Source organism: Leptodactylus fuscus, chromosome 4 (genome assembly GCF_031893055.1).
Source record: "Leptodactylus fuscus isolate aLepFus1 chromosome 4, aLepFus1.hap2, whole genome shotgun sequence".
NCBI lineage: Eukaryota > Metazoa > Chordata > Amphibia > Anura > Leptodactylidae > Leptodactylus > Leptodactylus fuscus.
Window position 1 is genome coordinate 72,310,397 of NC_134268.1, and position 12,075 is coordinate 72,322,471.

Genomic DNA, 12,075 nt, shown 5'->3' on the forward strand with positions numbered 1-12,075 from the left:
CCAAAGCCTACCTGAGTATTGTTGCTGACCATGTCCATCCCTTTATGACCACAATGTACCCAACATCTGATGGCTACTTTCAGCAGGATAATGCGCCATGTCATAAAGCTGGAATCATCTCAGACTGGTTTCTTGAACATGACAATGAGTTCACTGTACTCCAATGGCCTCCACAGTCACCAGATCTCAATCCAATAGAGCATCTTTGGGATGTGGTGGAACGGGAGATTCGCATCATGGATGTGCAGCCGACAAATCTGCAGCAACTGTGTGATGCCATCATGTCAATATGGACCAAAATCTCTGAGGAATGCTTCCAGCACCTTGTTGAATCTATGCCACGAAGAATTGAGGCAGTTCTGAAGGCAAAAGGGGGTCCAACCCGTTACTAGCATGGTGTACCTAATAAAGTGGCCGGTGAGTGTATATGTCTCTTCAATAAGGAGAGATAACTTATTTGCTTATTTTGTACCAAAAATTGTAGGGTTTTTGATGCGTGCACCAAAAATCTGTTCCTTACAGCCTGTTTGGGGACCCACTGAATTTAAACTTATCTGCATAAAAAAGTGGTTACCTAAGGAAACCCGCGGATCCCATCCCATATACTATAATGGGGTCCATGTTGTTTCCGTGCAAAGAATGCAGAGAGTAGAGTGCTGCTTGCAAGACTTTTCTCTTTGCATATTTCATACGGATAAGGGGAATACAATGGCCCGAACACAGATTTGATCCGCGCCTTAGTCGGAAGGTATTCAGAATTTTGGAGCTTCTAGAAACACTCCATATTTATTAAGGTCACAGCACAGCATGGCTGTATGCATAAGCCCTTAGCATAAAATGAATTTTTACTGAGAAAAATAGATCGTATTCAACTGTACAAATGTAGCAGACTTTAGATTTAGGGCCCTTTAAACTAGCACAATGTAAAGTTATCTAATATCATAAATTATCTCAATTTCCTGTTAAAATCCTCATGTGTACAATAAAATAAAATGTAAAAAGGACAAAGCGTATGACTATATTTAGTTCGAAATACATGCTCAATGTTACTAGCCATTTTACCTGGTTCAGGACCAGACAACTTTTTTGTGCAGTTTTAAAGGCTGTAACATTTGCTTCCTGTGAGTTCCTGTTGAATTTGTGTGTCCCATTTTGGTGAGAAATAGGGTTTTATTTTTAGGTGTGTTTTTATTTTTGCATATTTTTAATGTATTTAAATATCCACAAACAATTATATTTAAAACAAAAAAAAGTGAAAATCTTATGATAATTTTTACATAGGTGACACATTATTGTGCAGTCTGGGGTGGGGCTAAAACCTGTGAGATATATATATATATATATATATATATATATATATATACATATATTATTTTTTTTTTACTTTTTCTTTAGTCATATATTTTGTTATATACTGTGTACATTATACATTTGTTTAGTTATTTATTTCCCCTGTAACAGAGGCTAATACATAGCTGAGGAACACAGCCTCCTAAAAAAAATAAAAAAGAATAATATATATATATATATATATATATATATATATATATATATATATATATATATATATATATACACACACACACACACAGCCGGGCTGGAAGGGGCGACACATCATGGCGGTTCCTAAAGCTGTGTACACAGCACTCATAGCTGAAGACGAGCTGACTTTATGTCATGTGATGAACCCAACAAAATTATTGTTATATTAAAATGTCTGGTTTTGGAAGAAGATTTGTCCTTACATAAAGCAGCCTTCTCATGTTCTTATTGAGAAGATACAATAATTGGTTTTATCCTCAACTTCCTAAAGTATGGCTTTAAATAGCTTGAGAATCCATGCCATTGCCGGTACTAAAGCTTTGGTGTAGTAGTTAAAATAATAAATGATATCTGAATGTGATTGTTCCGACAATCAAAGTCTTGGTGCTATGCCTTAGATCTAAGCTGTTTGCATTGCTTAAAGGTATTCAATAGCCATAATAGATGGAATTAAGTTGCAAAATAATAGCGAAATCTAAAAAGTGCAGCAAAAAGGTGTTGCATATATATCGGCTTATAACATAATGTGTGTATGACAATTATATTAATAATGTCAGTTACAGTATTTATATGCAGTCGGGATAATTATACCTGATAATTACACCTCATCCATAAAACTAAGTATAATTACTATATGTAATGTACAATCATTAGAAGAGGCCTGGGGACATTATGTACTGTACTGCCTGGAAGACATTATTTATGATTCAGTGGACTGATAAATGGCAGATGGACAGATATATCAATTTATGTGTCATTTTATTTTCACAAATTGGTCACACACCTAGAGACCAGGCTTTTCACACAAGTAATTGGCTATTTTTTAATCATACAGACCCGAACTGAAAGCTCCCGGATCAGTAAAATGCGTACCTTCTGATTTTCTGAGTCTCTGTACACTAGGCCAAAATAGTCTTTTTCCAGCAGGTTCAAATGTTCACATACTTTATCAAAGAGAACTTGACCTTTCGACCGTTTCTGAAAAAAAAAAAAAAAAAAAAAAAGATTTTATATCAATACCACCAATTCTTAAACATGTAATTTACAATAATGCTAAGGCTGTGCATATGAAATTTCACGTAAATGGAAGCACACTGTTACAAATGTATAAACAGATGGTTTTCTTGCTATTACTGTGTGTTAACTTATATTGTCTTTTACTTTACTATGCAGTTTATATTTGGCAGCATCATAGATAAATGCAATTGTCTGCATTAACTAGCTTAGTGGGATGTTTAAAGGTCCACGCTCCTCCCCAGTACATTACATATGACTAGGTTTCCTGTTCAGAGAAAGCAACGTTTTACTTACCATACAAGTAAAAATCCCATAGGCTATGCACCGCATTGTGTATATTTACGATTCTGATCTAGACTTAAAAGTATGGTGCTCTATGCAGTTTGTTAGCTTAGCTTGCAGGCTATACTCCTTCAGTTCAATACGAAGGAGAAGTGAATTACTGTAACCCTTTACCTTCTCCTTGTAGAGAAACAGATGGACAGACACCCCAACCTGTAAGTGTCTGTATTGGGCACCTGCTAGTTAAAAGAAAAAGGCCTGAGATCACAGCAGCATAGGCACAGTTGGGAGCAAGGAGAAGGAGTGGAAAGGGCAATGTGAGCTACTAAAGAAGTACCCAAGGGACAGGCTACAGCTCCTCTATAGCGTATATGTGGCAGAACAAAGTAACAACTTTCTGTGAAATTACATTAGCTTCAAACTACTGCTTGTTCTCCATTGTTCGGGTCCATTGGGGGACCCAAACAACAAAGAAGTGGACTGCTAAAACAGCGATAACACATGGTTGACTATAATGGGGTCCATCAGGTATCCATCTATTTGAAACTGAAAGCAATGCAGAAGAGAGTCTCCAATGGAGTCCAATGTCTCGGTCACGGTCTCCAATGGAGACTCTGACGCAGATGTGAACCGAGCCTTAGTAAATAGAAATCTGCAGCACAAATGGCTGAGGTTGCAACACAGATATGATATATATGAGTCTAAGCACACGGTGAAGTTTTACTATTCTCTGGAGGTAAAGCTTTAACAAGTTTAAGGATCTTGATAAAATAGGAGAACCATAACACTTACATAAATTTATATACAAACTAATATTGTAAGCAACATACTTCTCGTAATGAATCTGTCATACATGTTTATTGTCATAAACTACATAATATCAGAAAATTTGTATATAAATATGGTATGTCATCTATCGTACACAAAAACATCTGTCCTCTAACTTACACCTAAAAATATAAAAGAAAAACAGAAGTAATAATGGACATAAGACAAAACAGTATTTCTTACAAAAATAAAATAAATTCTGTGTGCTTCATGGTAGTCTAGAATTTGCAGTTACTTGGAAGAAGAAAATGTAGGCAATTTTCCTTGAGTAAGCCATGTGTTTTGTATACACCTCTCAGGGCTGAACAAACAATAGTACAATCCTGCAATTGCCTGCAATCAAGGAGTCTTTTCCTATAGTGGAGTACTGGGTAATTGAATGCCACCAGTACTTAGCTGTTCGGGTGTCTCAGCCTGCAGCCGCTGCCTACTATTCTTCCCGACATTGTTCTTGTACAATCTTAAGGAAGTTATGGCAAGAGTCCTGTAAATTAGCTATTTGGTAACCGGCACAGAACCACTCTGCTCGCTGTACACCTAGCACATGAAATTTCCAAAGTTTATCAACTACCTCATGGCTCGATCTGGGAAATTTGCTATATAAAATAGGGACCGCTATGTTGGGAGAATGGCGCTACTCCCCAGATTTCCAATGCTGTAGCTATTTTTATCACAGTGAGAAGCCATTATACTTTATTCAATAATACAGATGGTATCTGCTGACAATTACATAAGGGATGGTGACTTCTGAAAGTCTTCCTGTGGGGATAGCAGGGCCATTAAAAATAACCCAAGACTCCCAGTGTTATTGAACGGTTTTGTCCTTCATACAAGGCCATCAGCACAGAATAAATGCTTTAATTATAGTAATTATCATTGCAAATCACAAGTGCTGTCAAGCTTTATATATTATGGCTTTTTGGCCTTGTGATACATTCGAACCTATATAGTCGGCTGATGTCTTTTGTAGTGTGAGAAAAAAATTCTTAGACAAAACTACATGGAATTGACGACTTCTTACTCCTAGCAAATAGCTAAGCCTGCTCCTCATATAGTAACAGCTAATTTCACCAAAGCGCCAATAAACGCTGGTCACAGGCAGTAATTTTACCAGTCAGTACATGGTCCACTAACAGACGATTGATCTTTGACTTATATTGCATTAACACACAACTAATAAGGCTAGGTGTAGATTGTACTGGAGTGTGAATGGAGAAATGTTTCCCCTATGCTACTCTATTCCATTAAACCATATTCCATTCCCAATTTTATCTAAAAAGACATATGGGAAACCCAATGTCCCTTTTTTCTTTATCTTACTTATATAACACCATCATACTATGCAGTGCTTTACAGACACTTTTGTCACAAGTAGAGAGCACAATCTAAATTTACTAGCAGTGTCTTTGGAGCATTGGTGGAAGCCAGAGTACACGGAACAGGTTTGAGCAAACATGGGGAGGACATACAAACAGCATGTAGACGTTGTCCTTGGCTGGACACGAGCCCTACACTACGGCACTGCAAAGCAACTGTGCCAACTACTGGACCATCGTGCTATTCTTATATGATGTAAGAGACCTAATTACTATTTCTATTGTACGCCATACTTTGTCATGGGTGGATAACTGATACAAAGCTACAAATAGACTAGAGTCGTTTTTAAAACAGTAGCTTTAGTACTATGAAGACACAATGCATAAGAGTCTATGTTATTTGATATACACAGTGTATGGCACACGCTGTGCTTTATACCAAAATACAAACTGTTCAACATTAAGAAGGTACTGCCATTGTTCACAATGGTTCCATTTGCACTATTTCCTCATTACTCTTACTTATTGCTCCACATTTCAGGCACTCTTCCTTACACATACTAGTACTATTGGATGTTCGGAAGAGGAAATGATCTCGGAAGACAGTCGCTAATTTAATATTATCTTTCCTTTAAAGAAAGCAGTGATTTCATTTATTAAGACATTTGTGAAGTGAAAGCTCGGTTATGTAACCGTACCGTGACTATGGCTTCTCTGCCGTTGATCTCAGTGGAGCAGCGTGAGATTCACTTTGTGCACAGAGTTTAATCAATAGAAAATGTTACTGGAAATTACAGAATGTTTTCCAAAGCAGGAAAATATCTCCTGAAATGAAAGAGGCTGCGCTGCTTTTCTATATGGCTACCGGCTAAAGGGCTAAGTTGATCTAAATTCCATCATCGCTCCACAGGGCAAAATATTATGCTAGACCTTTATACAGCAGCTTAAACATTGTAGCTCAAAAACGCTACTCAACCAAAGGCCATAAAATGGTCCTGCAATGCATCTACAGAATAACACACCTTCTTTGTACATAGCCTTGTTAAAAAATATTCTACTAATTGGGCTTTTTCAGTTTAGAATTACTATGCAGAATTATGTGTCGCCATGACTACAGACTAATCAGAAAACAACCAAAACTGAACCTCAACCAGCATTAACAGGCACGATTTTCTTCACGTTGATTATTTTCATTCCGTTATTCCAATTATTTGCCAGTTTCTATCTGCAGTTTTGTTCAGCCCAAACACATCAGAACGGAAACTGCTATTATTACACTCTGGGGTCACTTCAGATCAAATATGGCTGAAGCGAAACTGCTATTATATACTGAGGACTTAGCACTCAGAGTATAATAAGCGGAGGCCCGATGAACAGTGGCATGTAAAAGTTTGGACACCCCTGGTCAAAATGACTTTATTGTGAACAGTAAAATGATCTTCAAAAGGCATAACATTAAAGATGACACATTCCCAATGTATTTTAAAAAATGAAAAAAAAAAATATATATATATATATATATATATATATATATATATATATATATATATATATACACACATACATACACACACACACACACTTTCATATTTTACATTTTCAAAATAACAAAAAATGAAAGTATGTAAAAGTTTAGGCACCCTGTATGGTTAGTAGTGCCCCATGTGGAAAATATCACAGCTTGTAAATGATTTTTGTAGCCAGCTAAGAGTCCTACAATTCTTGTTTGAGGGACTTTCTTCCCTTCTTCCTTTGAAAAGTCTTCCAGTTCTGTGAGATTCCTGGGTTGTCTTCCATGCACTGCTCTTCTGAGGTCTAGCCACAGACTTTCAATGCTGTTCAGATCAGGGGACTTTGAACGCCATGGTAAAACTTTTAGCTTGCGCCATTTTAGTTAGTCTAAAGTGGATTTTGGATTTGGTGTGTTTAGGATCAGTATCCATTTTAGAAGCCATCCTCTTTTCAATTTCAGCTTTTTTTTTTTTTTTTTTTTAAAAAGATAGTGTTATGTTTGCTTCAAGAATTTTCTGAAGTTTCATAGAATCCATTATTCCTTCTACCCGTGAAATGTTCCCCCGTGCCATTGGCTGCAACACAACCCCTAAGCGTGATTGATCCAGCCCCATGCTTAAAGGGGTTGTCCCGTCACAAGGATCCTATCTATAATGCTTGTTAATGTGAATGTAAGACTTTTCCTAAATACATTGCTTCAGCAAAACTGCTTTGTTTGGCCACTATCTCACTTTATTCATTTTTTTGTGGCCACAGCCCTGACCTAGCTGCTCCTGAGTCAAGTGATGTGTCAGCCTGCTCTGAGGGGGGAGGGAGGAGGGGCTAAGTGCTGGGAGCGAGCCTAGAGAGGGGGGGGGGGGGGTAGTTTACCCTTTGGGGGAAGGGGCCGCCAATACAGGGTTAGACGCCGGCACAGGTGAAGCCAGCAACATCGCTATGCTTCTGCCCTGCATGAAGCCAGCAGCGGCAGAAGCGATGCTGTTATTCCGGGGGGGGGGAACAGTAGAACAATGTACCACAACTCCAGAGTCGGCTAAATCTTCCTAAATCTTCCTGAAGGTCTTTTGCAGTCAAGCGGGGGTTCTGATTTGCCACTCTGTCAATCCTATGAGCAGCGGTCTTTGAAATTTTTTTCTTGATGTTCCAGGCCTTATCTTGACCTCCACTGTTCCTCGTAACTGACATTTCTTAATTACATTTTTAACTGACGAAAGGGAAATTTGAAAACTCTTTGCTATCTTCTTATAGCCTTCTCCTGCTTTGTGGGCCTCTACCATTGTCATTTTCCGAGTGCTTGGTAGCCGCCAAGTAGAACTCATGGCTAGTGATTTTTGGAACAAGGTTAGAGGAGGCTGGGTACTTATAAAGCTTTAAAATTTGCATCACTTGGCCTTTCCTAACAAATGGTAGTGAACAATCCATAACCTTAACTGGCAAATTCAAGTATGAGACCTTGGTCAAAGTTCTCTGAGCACACAAATCTAAACTGGTTCTAAGATTCTTGCCCGCTAGCAGTGCAGGAGGCATGTCCAGCTGTGATTGCTTGCTTTGGGTTCTTCTTGTATTGTCTGAAAACGGTCGTATTCCCTTACCTCTGTAATTGACTTTCCACCACACCTATCTCCTTCACCTTGTTTTGACTCTGGTCCTCTAATAGTTTTAATTTTACCTGTGTGATTGACAGCCCATCTTCCTATCAAATCTGGGGTGGGTTCTTCCTTCCTATTGTTTGCTCACATTAAGCTTGGAGCTTGCTATTGCCTTGTGTGTGCTGGCTATTTACTCTTGCTAATTTTATCTCTATACATATTCCTGACCTTTGGCTTTACCTTTGACTATTCTCTCAGATTTTGATTCTGTACTGCTCTGCTTGACTGGTATTGACCCCATGGCTAGCTAACCCCCCTTTGTTGTGGTTTGTCTTGTCTTCGTTCTGTGTCATCACTTATAGCTAGATTGTGGGGATAACGTCTATCCTTAGGGAGAGACCACCTTCTCAGGTGTGTGGAGACTTATACAGCCATAGTTGCTCCACTACAAAGGAACATGGGAAGAATATGCAAATCTGTCTCCCAAGATGTAAACAGGGAGACAGTGCCTCTGTTATGCTGCCCTCTATAGCAAGCACCCTGAACAACATGCCTGACTTCCCAGAAGCCTTTACTGCATGATGCGAGGTTATAACCAAATCAATTTCTCAGCTACGGACGGCACCGTTTCTGTCCAAAGAGACAGAAACGGTGCCGTCCGTAGCTGAGAAATTGATTTGGTTATAACCTCGCATCATGCAGTAAAGGCTTCTGGGAAGTCGGGCATGTTGTTGAAGATGCTTGCTATAGAGGGCAGCATAGCAGAGGCACTGTCTCCCTGTTTACATCTTGGGAGACAGATTTGCACTTATAGCTAAGAAGGGACTGTGGCCCAGTTGCCCTCTACCGTCTAGGGTAGTTGAAGCAAGTAGGCAGGGATAGGGGTGGGTTCAGCTTAGGGCTCACTGTTTTGTCGTGCCCCTCCTCACAGGATTCACCAGTAGCTACTGGGGAATTGCTCATTTAGCAATTCCCTTACAGCATCCCAAACTTTTGCAAGGTACTACTTTCCTTTTTTCACTCTAAAATTGTACTCAAACATAATAATACACTGATATTGAATAAATTATAGAAAAGTGTGTTTAATCTGTAACAGTTTGCCTTTTAAAGATCATTTCATCCTCAACTTGCTTAACTGTTCACAATAACAGCAATTTTGAACACAGGTGGCCAAACCTTTGCATACCACTGTAGGTGGTACATTAAACATTAAAACGGTGTTACTCAGCTCTCCTGGTCTCTGGTGAGATTTCCTGCAATCTTCGGGTCTTCTGACTAACATTGGGTTCCACTGCATTGTGCCGACTAGACGCAAGCGACCCCAGAGTATAGTAACAGTTTCGGTTCAGGTTTGTTTGGTCCGAACGAAACCACCAGGCGAACCTTGTGAGACAAAACTGAATGAGGTGTAACTGTTGTTAATTGTAATCGGGGTAAAATGCCTGATTAATTGGGATTTTGATTTAGACTACAAACCCTGCATGCATTCCAATCCTGTAGTTATTAATCTTGTAATTTCTCACTTTCATCTGACCTTTGTTGTTACAACCTACCAACAATAGAAGAGAGTGATGGGAAGGAACACATTACTGGTGTTTCTTCCAGTACTGCACATAACTATGCACCATTTTTCATGTATCTGCTTACCTATACAGTTACTATACATGGCACTTTCCCTGCTATGGAGTATGTTAGTTAAGCCATTGTCCACTGCAGCCAAATAAGTTCAGGGGCAATGTTGGGCTGAGTATACTGAGGAGACATGATGCACTTGCTGGGTTTAGGACCACCATACAGGCCCTTGAATTCTCATTTGCATAAAGACTTGTTATTTCATATGTCTATCTGTGGCAACAAGAGTGAGCTTCAATTGTAAATTAACTTTCATATGGATTCACTTCATCAAATTAAACAAGAACACAATTTCACTGCAATTGTGAAGTACCTAAATGCTATATGAAAATGGTTGAACACCACAATTGTGTTTTAACTAGGAATCAATTAGTATTAAATTATGTTACATACATGAAAACGAAGAGAATTCTTCCACTGAAAATCCTGCATGACAAGTCTCTGACAACAAAGTGGATGCGCTCTTTTAACTTGATTCCCCAGATAATGCAGTACAAATGCTAAACTAGGTCAACACATCACGGAACTTCTAGCAGAAATTTCACTTTGAGATACACATCTTTCAAACTGCTAACCAGCGTGCGGCATTTCATACAGCATGATATCACACAAACACACTGCTTAACCTGAGGTCATGACAAGAGAAACGATAGGGCAGTCCAGACTACTTCATTTTATCTGCACTGTAAAACAGAACTTCCTTGAAAATTTCCAACAGCGTATACTTACTTGCATGTAACTAACTGCAACCTTGTAACATGTAGTCTAACTAATAAACTTTTCGGAAAACAATGGTTAAGCAAATCGCACGGCAAGGGGTAAATATTACAAAATAGGGGAATTACAGACTTAAACAAAGGAAGGAACTAAATAAAAATACTGATGCCATAATCGAAAACTGAATAGAATATCCCACCTACACTCAAAACTCCTTGTAAGTAATCCTTTCCAAATTCACACTAAGAGACCTTTATACATTTGTATAAACATAAATAGGCCTGAATCGTGCAGGTTTCCAGCTGAGACATTACAGAAAAAGGAGTGGGCTAACCTGTGAGAGTGTCCATACTTACACATGAATTGTACCGGGCGCTGGACAAACTTTGCAAGAGAGATCTGCAAATTATCCAATGTCACCTGCAAAAATCATCTACCAATTCCTCAAAATATCCAAAGACTAACCAGTGGCATTCAAAAATCCATTGACCGATTAAATTCGCCCAATCCAGGAAAAAGCCGAAAACATTTTGTAAATGAGACAAGTCCTTCTTTAAGAAAGGAAGGATATTCACAAGGCAGGTTTTGTGGTAATCGGTCTCAAGAGCTTCTAAGTAATAACATCTTCTCCTTTCATACTATCTTGTTTCAGACTGTAATCACAACCCAGGAGAGATATATCTATAAAAAAACAACTTCAATATGCATCCCAGGAGATCCCTATACTTTTCACACATGGAAGATCTGTAGGGCACCTGACTGCAGTATAACCACAGTCTTATCCAATCTGCTCTGCTGGCAAGATCACATAGGGCTGTAGAGCCCGAAGGCCAAACCACCGAATCCAACGTCTGTATTTTTCCACAGCCCAACTCTAACTCCTTCATAAATGGCTAACAACCAAGGTCAGTCAGGAGTTGTAAAAAAAAGTCTCATATTATTATTATCATATTCATTCAAAAGCTAGTGAATTAATTCCTATTAAAGTAATTATGCATTGTCACGGGATGGTTAGAGTCTATACTATAGGCAATGTGTAATATATATTTCATGTGGAATGTATTCTCTAACCTGTTGTATACATCAATGTGTAGTTGGCTGATTAGGGTCTAGTGTGTTAGCACATTGTATGCAAATACCTCTAACTAGTGAGGACCAGTGAGGACAATGGGTGGAGATAATCTGATCAGTGTCTCCAAGAAGATGTTGGATGGTGCATTGTCCATAGTAGACAGGGAGTCTGCTCTCCTTGGTATAGGTGAGGGGGGAAGGATCTGTGACTCAGCCCTTCCCACCCACAGATATAGGTGTAACAGTCTTAGTATATAGTTGTAGCTGGAGTTAGTATGTGTTAGCCGGCCTGTGCACAGCTCTGCAGAGAGCCAGGATTTAGTTACAGGACCAAGGAACCAAAGTTATCATTGGATTGTGACTTCTGTGGACTTATTGTTATTACGGTTGATGTGACCGCCGCCGGCTACTAACTTTGTGGATTACAATAAATTGCTGTTGTCTCCCGACCTCTTGCGTCCGTGTTGATTCAAAAGACCATCCGGAGGAAGACGTATACCTTTGCTCCGTGACAACTGGTTGGCAGCGGTGGGATCAACAGCGGACAGCGAGATGGACTACAGCAGCCC

The 12,075-nt window shown here is 39.1% G+C and overlaps 1 protein-coding gene across 6 annotated transcripts in view; it reads right to left on the reverse strand.

Moving 5' to 3' along the window:
- EPB41L3 (erythrocyte membrane protein band 4.1 like 3) overlaps positions 1-12,075 on the reverse strand; it is a 145,749-nt gene that overhangs the window by 68,998 nt on the left and 64,676 nt on the right. For all 6 annotated transcript variants that reach the window (XM_075270642.1, XM_075270641.1, XM_075270640.1 and 3 more), the window contains exon 4: positions 2,416-2,520. In XM_075270642.1, the coding sequence (XP_075126743.1) occupies positions 2,416-2,520 (105 nt within the window). The remainder of the gene's footprint in view (positions 1-2,415; positions 2,521-12,075) is intronic.